The sequence below is a fragment of the Saccopteryx bilineata genome, chromosome 3 (genome assembly GCF_036850765.1).
Source record: "Saccopteryx bilineata isolate mSacBil1 chromosome 3, mSacBil1_pri_phased_curated, whole genome shotgun sequence".
NCBI lineage: Eukaryota > Metazoa > Chordata > Mammalia > Chiroptera > Emballonuridae > Saccopteryx > Saccopteryx bilineata.
The window spans coordinates 234,529,219-234,541,556 of record NC_089492.1 but is presented as its reverse complement, the minus strand read 5'-3'; the positions used below and the strand labels follow the sequence as shown (position 1 = coordinate 234,541,556).

The following is a 12,338-nucleotide window of genomic DNA, read 5'->3' as shown; positions in this document are numbered from 1 at the left end:
TTTGGGATGAGGATTATGCTTGCCTCACAAAAAGAGTTTGGAAGTCTTCCCTCCTCTTGAATTTTTTTGAAATAGCTTGAGAAGAATTGGAGCTAGTTCTTCTTTGAATATTTGGTAGAATTCACCTGTGAAGCCATCTGGCTTAGGGCTTTTGTTTGTAGGGAGTTTTTTTGATAATTGTTTCAATCTCATTTGTTATAATCAGTCTGTTTAGGTTTTCTGTTTCTTCCAGATTGGTTTCTGAAAGATTATGTTTCAAGGAATCTGTCCATTTCAATAAGTTGCCTACTTTTTTGGCATATAGTGCTTCATAGTATTTTCTTACAATCCTTTGTATTTCTGCTGTGTCAATTGTTACTTCTCCACTCTCATTTCTAATTTTATTTATTTGAGCCCTCTCTCTTTTTTTCCTGGTGGGTCTAGTTGAAGGTTTATCAATCTTATTTACCTTTTCAAAGAACCAACTCTTGGTTTCATTGATCTTCTGTATTGTTTTTAACCTCTATGTCATTTATTTCCCCTCTGATCTTTATTATTTCCTTCCTTCTATTTCCTCTGGGTTTTACTTGCTGTTCTTTTTCTAGTTCATTTAGATGCAGGGTTAAGTTGTTTATTTGAGCTTTTTCTTGCTTCTTAAGGTACACCTGTAATACTATAAACTTTCCTCTCAGGACTGCTTTTGCTCTGTCCCATTAATTTTGAGTTGTTGTATGTTCATTTTCATTTGTTTCAAGGAAATATTTTATTTCTTCCTTGATCTCATTATTAACCCATTTGTTATTTAATAACATGCTATTTAGTCTCCAAGTGTTTGAATGTTTTTCAGTTTTTCTATTGTAGTTCATTTCAAGTTTCATGCCATTGTGATCAGCGAAGATGCTTGATATGATTTCAATCTTCTTAAATTTATTGAAACTCATTTTGTGTCCTAACATGTGGTCTATCTATCCTAGAGAAGGTACCATGACCACTTGAAAAGAATGTATATTCTGCTGCTTTAGAGTGAAAGGTTGTGAAGTTATCTATTAAATCCAGTTGAGCTAGTGCCGTGATGGTGAACCTTTTTATAAAAACTGCCCACATTTGCAGTGCTGGTCAACCTGGTCCCTCTCACCAAGGGACCAGGTTGACCAGCACTGCAAAAGTGGGTGGTTTCTATAAATAGGTTCGCCATCATGGATCTAGTGTGTGCTTTAAGGCTGCTATTCTTTGTTAATTTTCTTACTTGAGGATCTACCCATTGTTGTAAGTGGGGTATTGAAATCCCCTACTATTATAGTATTCCTGTTGATCTTGCCCTTTATATCCATCAAAATCTGCTTTATATGTTTAGGTGCTCCCATATTAGGTGCATAGATATATATATTTATAATGGTTATATCTTCCTGTTGGATTGCTCCCTTTATCATTATGTAGTGACCTTCTTTATCTCTTACTATAGCCTTTGTTTGAAAGTCTATTTTGTCAAATATAAGTATTGCTACCCCAGCTTTTTTTAAATTTTCATTTGCATGAAATATTTTTTTCTAGCCCTTTACTTTCAGTCTATGTGTATCTTTTGTTTTGAGGTGGGTCCCATTTTCTTATCCACGCAGCTACCCTATGTCTTTTGTTTGGAGCATTTAATCTATTTACATTTAAGATTATTGATATGTAGTTGTTTATTGCCATTTTATTCTTTAAATCTACATTCCTCTTTTAGTAGATATTTTTTTCTCCCTGGCTGGTACGTGATGCAGACCAGTGGGAGTCACTGCTTATGATGGCCCTTAGCAACCTTCTTGGGGCTATAGGCAATCCAGACTTTGTGGCTGCCTCTGTGGGGCCTTGATGCCATTGTAATATCAGCTGCACTCCTAGGCTGGCTTTTAACTACTCTTGGCCAGTGTGTGTGGCCTCTCCATTCCCAAGGTGTGGTCTTTCTGCTGACCCCCTGCTGCTGCTGACTCCTTGGACAGTCTGGCCCCAGCACTTCCAGGTGCGTGGGCTTGTGGATCACAGATCAGGATGCCCCTACGGGTACACAGGCCGCCTTGTAGGGCTCTGCCCCGCCAATGTATGGGATGCCTCTCCAGTCTCAGCCCCTCACTGCTGCCACATGGGACTCCAGGCTCAGCATCCCGCAGGTGCCTAGGCCTCCTTGCTGTCCCTGCTCCCCATGGGTGCAGCGTGGGTGATGCCTCGCCCCAACTGGCTCTTCCCCCCATAGGTGCACAGGTGGCCTCTCCATGCTCTGCTCCTCACTGCTGCTGCTGCATGGGCTGCTGGGCTCTGCCCCCTGCTGCAGCCATGGGGGCTGCTTTGCCTGGCTCCAACCCCACTACCGTGCAGGCCGACCACCTCAGCTGCCACCATAGCTGGCCCTCCTGCCCTTTGGAGGTTACTCAGCAGTTTGGGGGGGCACTGTAGCCCAGACTCAGCACTTAAAACCTGTGTCCCTGATGTGTCCCCTGCTTCTTTGCACTGACTGGAGCAGGAGAGCCTCTGATGGGTGAGGTAATTGCTTCCCTTTGCTGGCATAGGTTCTCCCAGGAAAAATGGACACTTTTGGTTTGGGGAGTGATCCAGTACAGGGGTCAGGGTGGCTGTGCCCCCCCCAGTCTCTCCCTGTGCCCCTAGGACTACACTCTCCTCTTGCAATTACAGTCCTCTTGGAGGTCCCCACTCCTGGAGCCCTGGGTAAGTGGTTGTGAAAGAAGTTTTCTGCACGGCCCCTTTAAGATGGAGCCTGTGTCTGAGAGTTCTATCTCCCTCTTGCAAACAGTAACTGGCTCTTCTTTCAGCTAAATACTGTCTGTACACCTCCTCTAGTCTCTGGGGCTCCAGGATGGAGTTCTGGCCCTGGAGCTGAGGACACACAACTCTCCAGGCTACCCACTTTGCCGTGAGAGACCATCCAGGCTGCCTCTTGCTCCTGGAAACAGGGCATCCCTTTCTGCATCTCCACCATTCCTACCAGCTCAGTGTGGTTTCTTCAGTGATGATTGGTTATACATTCCTCTTAGTTTAGTCCAAGGTTGGTTTTTCAAGATGATTGCTCCTAAATTAAGTTGTAATCCACTTTGGTTCTGGGAGGTGGGAGTTGCAACATCTGCCTACTCTGTCACCATTTTCTCTTCTCTCCTTACTGTTTTTTAATATCCATCTGAGCAACAGCATATTCTAAGCACCCATAGTAATGTTCATTTCATCCATAAGTGAAAAAAAATTGATGGAACTATACTTGTAATATTTTTTTATTTGTTTCATAAAATTCATTATACTTTTAATAAAATACTAGATTTTAATTCCCTTGCAGCCCAGGCCAGTTGGATCAGTGGTAGAGTGTTGGCCCAGTGTGTGGATATCCTGGGTTCGACTCCCAATAGGACTCACAGGAGAAGTGCCCATCTGTTTCTCCACCCCTACCCCTCTCACTTCTCTCTCTCTCTCTTATCCTGAAGCCATGCCTCGATTGAAGCAAGTTGGCCCCTGGCACTGAGGATGGCTCCACAGCCCCTGCCTCAGGCACTAAGAAGAGCTTGATTGCTGAGCAATGGAGCAATGCCCCAGATGGGCAGAGCATTGCCCCCTAGTGGGCTTGCCAGGTGGATCCCAGGTGTGGCCCATGTGGGAGTCTGTCTCTCTTCCTCCTTTCTTCTCACTGAATAAAAATAAAAGAATTACTGATTCTTTCTTCTGCCTGCTCAAATCTGCCATTGAATACTCTAGTGAGTTTTGTTGTTGTTATTGTATTTTGTTAGTTTTTTTTTAGTACACTCATGTGCAAGAGAGAGACAAGAAGAGAGAGATAAGAAGCATCAACTTGTAGTTGCAGCACTTTAGTTGTTCATTGATTGCTTCTCATATGTGCCTTGACCTGTGGTGGAGATGGTGCTCCAGCCAAGCTTATGACCCTTTGCTCAGCCAGTGACCTTTGGACTCAAGCCAGTGACCCTGCATTCAAGCTGGATGAGCCCACACTCTAGCTGGTGACCTCAGGGTTTTGAACCCATCCCAGGTTGATGCTCTATCCACTGTGCCACCACCAGTCAAACTCTAGTGAGTTTTTCCATTGTACTTTTAATCTCCAGAATTTATATAATTCTTTTTTATAATTTCTATCTTTTTATTGATATTCTTTATTTGTTTATACATCATTCTACTGGTTCACTTTAGCTCTTTGTCTATAGTTTCCTTTAGTTTTATAAATATATTTAATATAATTGATCTAAAGTCTTTGTCTAGTAAGCCCAATGTCAATACCTCTGCAGGGAGAGTTTCTGTTAATTTTTTCCATTGGACTCTACTTTCTTATTTCTTTGTATTTTTTGTTGAATTGAACATGATAATATGTAACTCTGGAAATCAGATTCTTCCTGCTCCTCAAGATTTGTTTTGTAGTTTGCAGTGAGTGATAGTTGTTAAATAATTTTTTCAAATCTATTTTTATTAAGTCTGTATTCTTTGTCAGGTACCAATTCAGAAGTGCTTGTTTTTTAGCTTTTGGTCAGCTGGTGTTCTGACAGAGATTTCCTTGAATACCTGGATTCCTCTCCCCTCAAATAAAAAAAGAGAGAAAATAAAAGAGAAGAGAGGAAAAGAAAGGAAAGGAAAAGAAAGGGAAAAAGGGGGGGCAAACAAAGAAAAAGAGAAAGACCTCTACTGTTCTTTACAGATTGGGTCTGTGTCAAGGTATTCCTTCCATGCTCTGACAGGCTGTTTACAATGATGCCTTCACTTCCTGCTTGAACTGAGTCTAGAAATCAGAGGTGAAAGTTTGGGATATTTTAGGTCTTTTTTGCTCTAGGCACACACACGACTTCCTAAATTCCTCTGTATATACAAGCCTTTTTCAAACCTTAACTTCCTGAAGAAACTCTCTCCCCAGCTTTTTCTCCCAGGTTTTCAGTGTATCTCTTCTTTGACTCAGTTGTATTTTCTTGCCTCCAATAAAGATGAACTGTTCATTTTCCTTACAACATTCTTGGAAAATTCAATATGCACAGCTGCTTTACCACTTGAGAATTATGAGTTAGGCAACAGCAACAACAACAACAACAACAGACAAGTGCTTGTGTTAGTCCTTCAGGTAACTCCCAGACATGGTAAAACAGACAAACCAAATTCCTCAAGAATCAGGTCTGTCTGCTCCATCTGGAACCAGGAGCAAGGGTCTCATACTGGGAAGGCAGGCTGCTGTCTTAAGACCACCACCACACTGGGGAGGAAAATGGTTCAAGAGCAAGTAAAGATGCCACAAACTTTTCTTGTTAATAATAGGTTGTTCTCCTGATTTAGCACTTGCTTAGAAGTTCATCTTTTACAACAACTAGCTTATGGTTTTGCTGAGTGACAAAGGCCATTAAGATTATAACTTTTCGCCTGACCAGGCAGTGGCACAGTGGATAGAGCGTCCAACTGGGATGCGGAGGACCCAGGTTTGAAACCATGAGTTCGCCAGCTTGAGCATGGGCTCATCTGGTTTGAGCAAGGCTCACCAGTTTGACTCAAGGTTGCTGGCTTGAGCAAGGGAACACTTGGTCTGCTGTAGCCCCCTGGTCAACAACTAAGGTGTCACAACAAAGAATTGATGCTTCTCATCTCTCTCCCTTCCTGTCTGTTTCTTCTTTTTTTTTTTTTTTTCTTTTTGGGTTTTTTTTTTTATTTATTCATTTTAGAGAGGAGAGAGAAAGGGAGAGAGAGAGACAGAGAGAGAAGGTGGGGAGGAGCTGGAAGCATCAACTCCCACATGTGCCTTGACCAGGCAAACCCAGGGTTTCGAACCGGCGACCTCAGCATTTCCAGGTCGACGCTTTATCCACTGTGCCACCACAGGTCAGGCCCTGTCTGTTTCTTCTTCTCTCTGTCTCTCCTTGTCTCTGTCACAGAAAAAAAGGAAGATTATAACTTTTCTTCTAATTGCCCCTTTGGCCACACTTCACAGAGTTTTGGCTATGTAGTGTTCTCAGAGTTGTTAATTTATAAACATTGAAAGTTAGTAGTTAAGAGAACAGCCTTTAGAACTAGACTGGTTAGCATTGTCGGTAATACTAGCTGAGTGACCTTGCGCAAGTCAGCTAACTTCTCTTTGCCTGTTTCTTCTTTTATAAAATGGAGAATAATAATAGTACCTACGTTGTAGAGTTGTGAGAATTAAACCACTTAAAGGCCTAGAATAATGTGAAAGGCCTAGAATAGTATCTGGCACATTTTAAATGTTATTAGTTATAGTTGATATTCTTAGTAACATAAGAATTAGTTTCTATACATTTTCATAAACATTTGAAGAGTACAAAGTTCTATGATACAGCTTGTATAAAAATCAAAATTGATAATTATATTATTCAAATATTTTATGTTTATTACTTATTAGTATATATAATTTGTCAAATCCTGAAAGCTGTATATCACAGATTCTAGTTTCTATTGTTATTTGGCCAAATTATTTCTATTTTTTGCTTTATATACTTTAACATTTACTTGTTAATTGACAGACTCATAAAATGTCAATTTTAAAACATGATAGTTTATCAAGCAAATTAAATCATAAATTACCTTTGTCTTCCTTTATAATCTTGTCACATTGAATATCTTTATTCTTTGGTGCTCCGTTTACAGTTTGCATCATTCTTTCAACATACAAGTCATTGCCTAATCTATTTTTACAAAGGTTTTCATAATCCTTGTTTCTCTGGCTATAAAAAAATAAAGTATACTCAACTCATTAAAACAAACTCATTATTACCACACATATCATCTCTTTATATCATGTATTTTCTTAAAATTGCATTTCTAATATGGATTGCACTAAAAGGTGAGATATCAAAAAACGCCTTAGGAAGAAACTGCATTAAACCACCACCAAAAGAATTCTTTATGTTGAGCCTCCCAACTTCACTACTACTATACTTTCAATTCTGACCAACATTATGCTAGCACTATCTCTACATAGAATTTTATGAACTTTGATATAAACACTTAAAGCTATAAATTTCCCTCAAAGTACTACTTACTTTTGTATCATCCTGTAAATGTTATTTTCATAATTGTTTAGTTCTGAGTAGTTCTTAAATTTCTATTATGACTTTTCTTTAGAGTCATGAAGAATTTAGAATGTTTGTGAATGTGAACATCCAAACGTGTATGTGAATGTGTATCTATGTTCTAGTTGAGATTTATGTTAATTTTTTTTGTGTGACAGAGACAGAGAGAGACAGAGAGAAGGACAGATAGGGACAGACAGGAAGGGAGAGAGATGAGAATGTGTGGCATCTCAGTTGTTCATTGATTGCCCTCTCATATGTGCCTTGACTGGGGGGCTATAGCAGAGTGAGTGATCCCTTGCTCAAGCCATCAATGTTGGGCTCAAGCCAGCGACCTTGAGCTTCAAGTCAGTGACATTTGGGCTGAAGCCAGCAACCCCGTGCTCAAGGTGGTGAACCCACACTCAAGCCAGCAACCTTGGGGATTCAAACCTGGGGTCCTCTGCATCCCAGTCTGATGCTCTATCCACTGTGCCACTGCCTGGCTAGGCATTAGTTTTTATCTTTATTCCATTGTAGAGAATTTATCTTGTATACCATTTCTTTAAAAGTTTTTTTTTTTTTCTGAAGCTGGAAACAGGGAGAGACAGTCAGACTCCCGCATGCGCCCGACCGGGATCCACCCGGCACGCCCACCAGGGGCGACGCTCTGCCCACCAGGGGGCGATGCTCTGCCCATCCTGGGCGTCGCCATGTTGCGACCAGAGCCACTCTAGCGCCTGAGGCAGAGGCCACCGAGTCATCCCCAGCGCCCGGGCCATCTTTGCTCCAATGGAGCCTCGGCTGCGGGAGGGGAAGAGAGAGACAGAGAGGAAAGCGCGGCAGAGGGGTGGAGAAGCAAATGGGCGCTTCCCCTATGTGCCCTGGCCAGGAATCGAACCTGGGTCCTCCGCACGCTAGGCCAACGCTCTACTGCTGAGCCAACCGGCCAGGGCTAAAAGTTTTTAAACTAAAAAAAAACAAAAAAATTTTAAACTGTTTACTGGTTTTGTGCAGAGATGATTTTTATAAATGTCCCATGTGTACCTGAAAACAGCATGTGTTCTCAAATTATGCAATGTCAAGTTCTTTGTATAACCATTAAGTTACATTTTTGGTTCAAATTTTCTACATCTATACTAATTTTTATCTGGTAAACCTATTATAATTGTGAGACATGTTTAAATATTGAAAACATTAAATTTCCAATTTTTGCTTCACATATTTATTGGTTATTTTACTAGAAAAATTCAAGTTTAGAATTATTAAACCTTCCTATAAGAAGGGACCTACTAATGCTGTCAGTTTATTTCTCTGTAGACCAGTGGTAGTCAACCTGGTCCCTACCGCCCATTAGTGGGCGTTCCAGATTTCATGGTAGACGGTAGTGGAGCAACCAAAGTATAAATAAAAAGATAGATTTAACTATAGTAAGTTGTTTTATAGAGATTTATTCTGCCAAACTTAGCGAAAATCCGACATAAAGTACTTGGTAAGTAATTATTATTATATGCTTTAACTTGCTGTAACTCTGCTTTATAAATTTTATAAAGTAAAGTTACTTCCCTACTTTATAAATCACCATTACTGTGGAACTGGTGGGTGGTTAGAAAATTTTACTACTAACAGAGATATAAAAGTGGGCAGTAGGTACAGAAAGGTTGACTACCCCTGCTGTAGATGATACGATCTTTCTCTTTTTTTTCTGTTTTAAAAACCTTCTTTTAATATTTGATATTCAATACAGTATTAGTACAATGCACTGAGTTCTTTTTATATATTTATTTTTGTATATTTCTTTTTGTTTCTTTCTTCTTCTGTAGAATGCTGTTTTTAAATAGGTTTTTGAAAGTCCTTACTCTCTTTCTTTGCATAGTACATTTCCTCCATTCTTTTTAGTCTGTTCTTTTGGAGCTGACTATATGCAAAACAGATCTTTATTCTATTGTCAATATCTTTTAAAAATTTTCACACTTTATATCCTATTCTTTTTTTTTTAAAGATTTTATTTATTCATTATAGAAAGGGGGGAGAGAGAGAGAGAGAGAGAGAAGGGGGGGGAGGATCAGAAAGCATCAACTCCCATATGTGCCTTGACCAGGCAAGCCCAGGGTTTTTTGAACCGGCAACCTCAGCGTTTCCAGGTTGACACTTTATCCACTGCGCCACCACAGGTTAGGCTATATCCTATTCTTATCTCCAAACTTCTTTTTGTATAAGTTATCTAGATTTATGTTTCTTTAGTATTCAGATCCAATTTATTATCTTTATTCAATTATGTCTTATTTAAATTTAGTATTTACTTTTTAATTTCAAGAATTAAGTCAGTGTTTACTGAAATTTTAATTTTAACAATTATGTAAACATACTTTAAAGTTTTTTAGATGTTTTCCCAAATATAAATCATCATTGAGATAGTTTCTTAATGATGTATTAACTCTCTTTTATTTAAATATTTCACAAATAGCTTGACCAGGCGATGGCGCAGTAGACAGAGCATCAGCCTGGGATAGAGGTTGTGTGGTTCATCTGTCTCTCTCAATCTCTGTCACACACACACACACACACACACACACACACAAAGTGGCATTACATAAAGGGGTCAATTCTTCAAATACAATAATCCTAACAGAGTTTCAAAATACACAAGGCAAAAACTAGTAACTATTTATATTAATAAAGAGAAATGGAAAATATCTACTTTAATATAGTGAAATCAATTATTTTCTCATAACACATATTCTCTTAAGTTCTAAATATAAACATGTCAATACTTTCTTTTTAAATTGAAAATAATTTATATATGCATAAAATCATTAAAACCTATATTTAGACTTGGAAGTTTCCTTTATTTCTTTTCTGATTTAACTTAGTAGTTCTCCTAGTTAAAAAAATATATGGTAAAGCTATGTGTTTTGCCTCTAGAAAAAAATACATACAACATAAACACTTTAAGTATAATTTCACAGGGTACATATATAACTTATATATAATTTTGCCAGACACATACAACACAGTATTTATGCCAGAATCCCCAAGAACACACACAAGAATAAGAAACTCTGTCTTAGCATTTAAATTGCAGAAGCACTGTAGACAGTTGATTCATACATACAGCACTTTCTCCGCTTCATCAGCTTCTACAGAAATCATGACTGTCGGTAGGTTAAATAATGTCAGTGTTTCTGTCTCTGTGAGTATTATCTCTATAGTCTTGTTCAGGTCTTCTTTTGTTAGAGTTTCTCCAGGTGTTCTCCTCATAACTTGTAAATCTAAAATACACAATAAAAATTATTTACTAATTGTTATTTTACATTTTCATTTCATAAGTTATGATGGGTCATATATTACAAGTCAAAGAACAAGCCATATTGTGAGATGTAGTCTATTTAATCCCTCTGAAGCCACACTGGATCTTACAGCCCACACACGGTATCTGTTCTTAATAAAACAAACCTACCCCAGTCTCATACTTAGTCGTAACTCCAAGAACTTTCCATTACATCGCAGGGAAATGGGGTAACTGTTGATACTACTCAAGAATATGGACAACCATTTTTTGGGAACACAGTATGCAACCCTTCTTTGAGCCTAAGCTAAGTTTTGGTCTATATTTACAACAACCTTTGTTCTTTATTTGGCCTTTTTATCAGTTGTCTTTTGAATTAGAATACAGCCCACCTTCAATCATCTTCATCAGGAGCTGAAGACTCTCCAGTGGAAATTCTGGTATAGGATTCAAATAGGGTCAATACCCATGCAAATAACACATTGAAAAGGGTTAGCCTCAAATCTTTAGACTAGTCAGAGGCCTAAGTTCCTTGAAGAATTTGATTCAAGGCTGGGGGAATTTGGACTTGGTTGTGTGCGTATCAAAGAACCGTGACAGGGTATATATACTGCTCACAAAAATTAGGGGATATTTAAAAACGAATATGAAATGATAAAAAAAAAGAAGTATTTTATATTTTTTTATTACCAAGAACATCAGAAAAGCAAACAAGTCAAAAAAAGTTGTTCAGTTATGCAAATGATGCAAAACCAACTTTTATTTCATTGGTAAAAATGCCCTATACAAAGCCTGAAAGTACTGGAGTATCTGCACGTTCCCTGATCCCCTAATTTTTGTGAGCAGTAGATCAGACAGAGTTCAATGTTTTGTATTAAAAACAAGGTGTGAGGCAGGAATTCATGAGTCTTTGGGAAGGCAAAGCTTGAATAGTTTTAAAAAGTAACCAAAAAACTTAAGGGTATACACTCTCCAGAGACTAAGGCTCATTCTCCTTCTAAAACTGGAATATTCAGCCCATGCTGCCTGTCATTACAAATCCAATACATAGAGACAGGGATTGAATCCTTACAGGTGCTTTATTCAGATGGCCGGGGATCTGAGAAGATGGCAGTGTTTTTTTCCCAACAAAAACCATCTTAACATTTTTGTCTCAGGCCAGCCTTTTTATAAGGAGAGGTAAGGGGTGGATAAGAGGTTTGAAATACAGGGAAAAGGTTTGTTCCTAGGCCTCCTGGAGACAGGGTCCTGTCCTGTCAGCATTTCAGACACTACATTGATTGACTGTAGCTCTCCCGACAAACACATGGTTAATTGCTTGGGATTGCAGTACTCTGATCAAACAAATAAATACACACAAATGGTTAATTGCTTCCAGGCCTCCTGAAACAACAAATATTTACATGCGTTAATCCTTAAACCCATCAGTTAAGACTTAAATCATTAAACACTAAGCCTATTGACTAAAGCTAAAAATTTAAATTCAGGAGTTCCCCCATCACTTCCACATAACTTAAAAAAAAATGTTACTAATTCCACTAATTCCAAGAAAATAATAGTCTAGTCAATCTTTTATTTAATGGCAGAGTAACTACCATTTATAAACCAAGCCTTAGGTTGGCAAAAAGGATATTTGCCTGGATCTCTGTATTATCATTGCTCGAATGCTAAAGTTGGTATATATTGAAAAATTTCCTGAAACTCCCCCATATACCTATATATTTCATAGGTCAGATCCCCTAACTAAAATGGCCTTACAATTTAGATCTTGACTACAGATCTTTCTCCACCTGGAAAAGCATCACATATTTATCAATTTGCCTTGCTGGCTTCTATTTACTGTCAGTGTTGGAGAGAACAAGTCTTCTACACCCCTCATAGTTACAGAAGGAGGGAGCTACAGTATGACAATCTTGGCTCTTCTCCATACCTTTACTCATGATGTCCCTTAAGAGGGTTGGAGTGGGCCTGAAGTGGTCTAGATCCTTTAATAAATGGATGAGTAGGTCTGTCAAATTTGGGAGTTCCACAGCAAGCCTTTATCT

At 38.8% G+C, this 12,338-nt stretch overlaps 1 protein-coding gene across 1 annotated transcript in view; it reads right to left on the bottom strand.

The window, feature by feature from the left end:
- DNAI4 (dynein axonemal intermediate chain 4) overlaps positions 1–12,338 on the bottom strand; it is a 164,237-nt gene that overhangs the window by 90,014 nt on the left and 61,885 nt on the right. Inside the window, 2 exon segments of the mRNA XM_066268924.1 lie at positions 6,538–6,677; positions 10,120–10,276. Of these exon segments, the coding sequence (XP_066125021.1) occupies positions 6,538–6,677; positions 10,120–10,276 (297 nt within the window).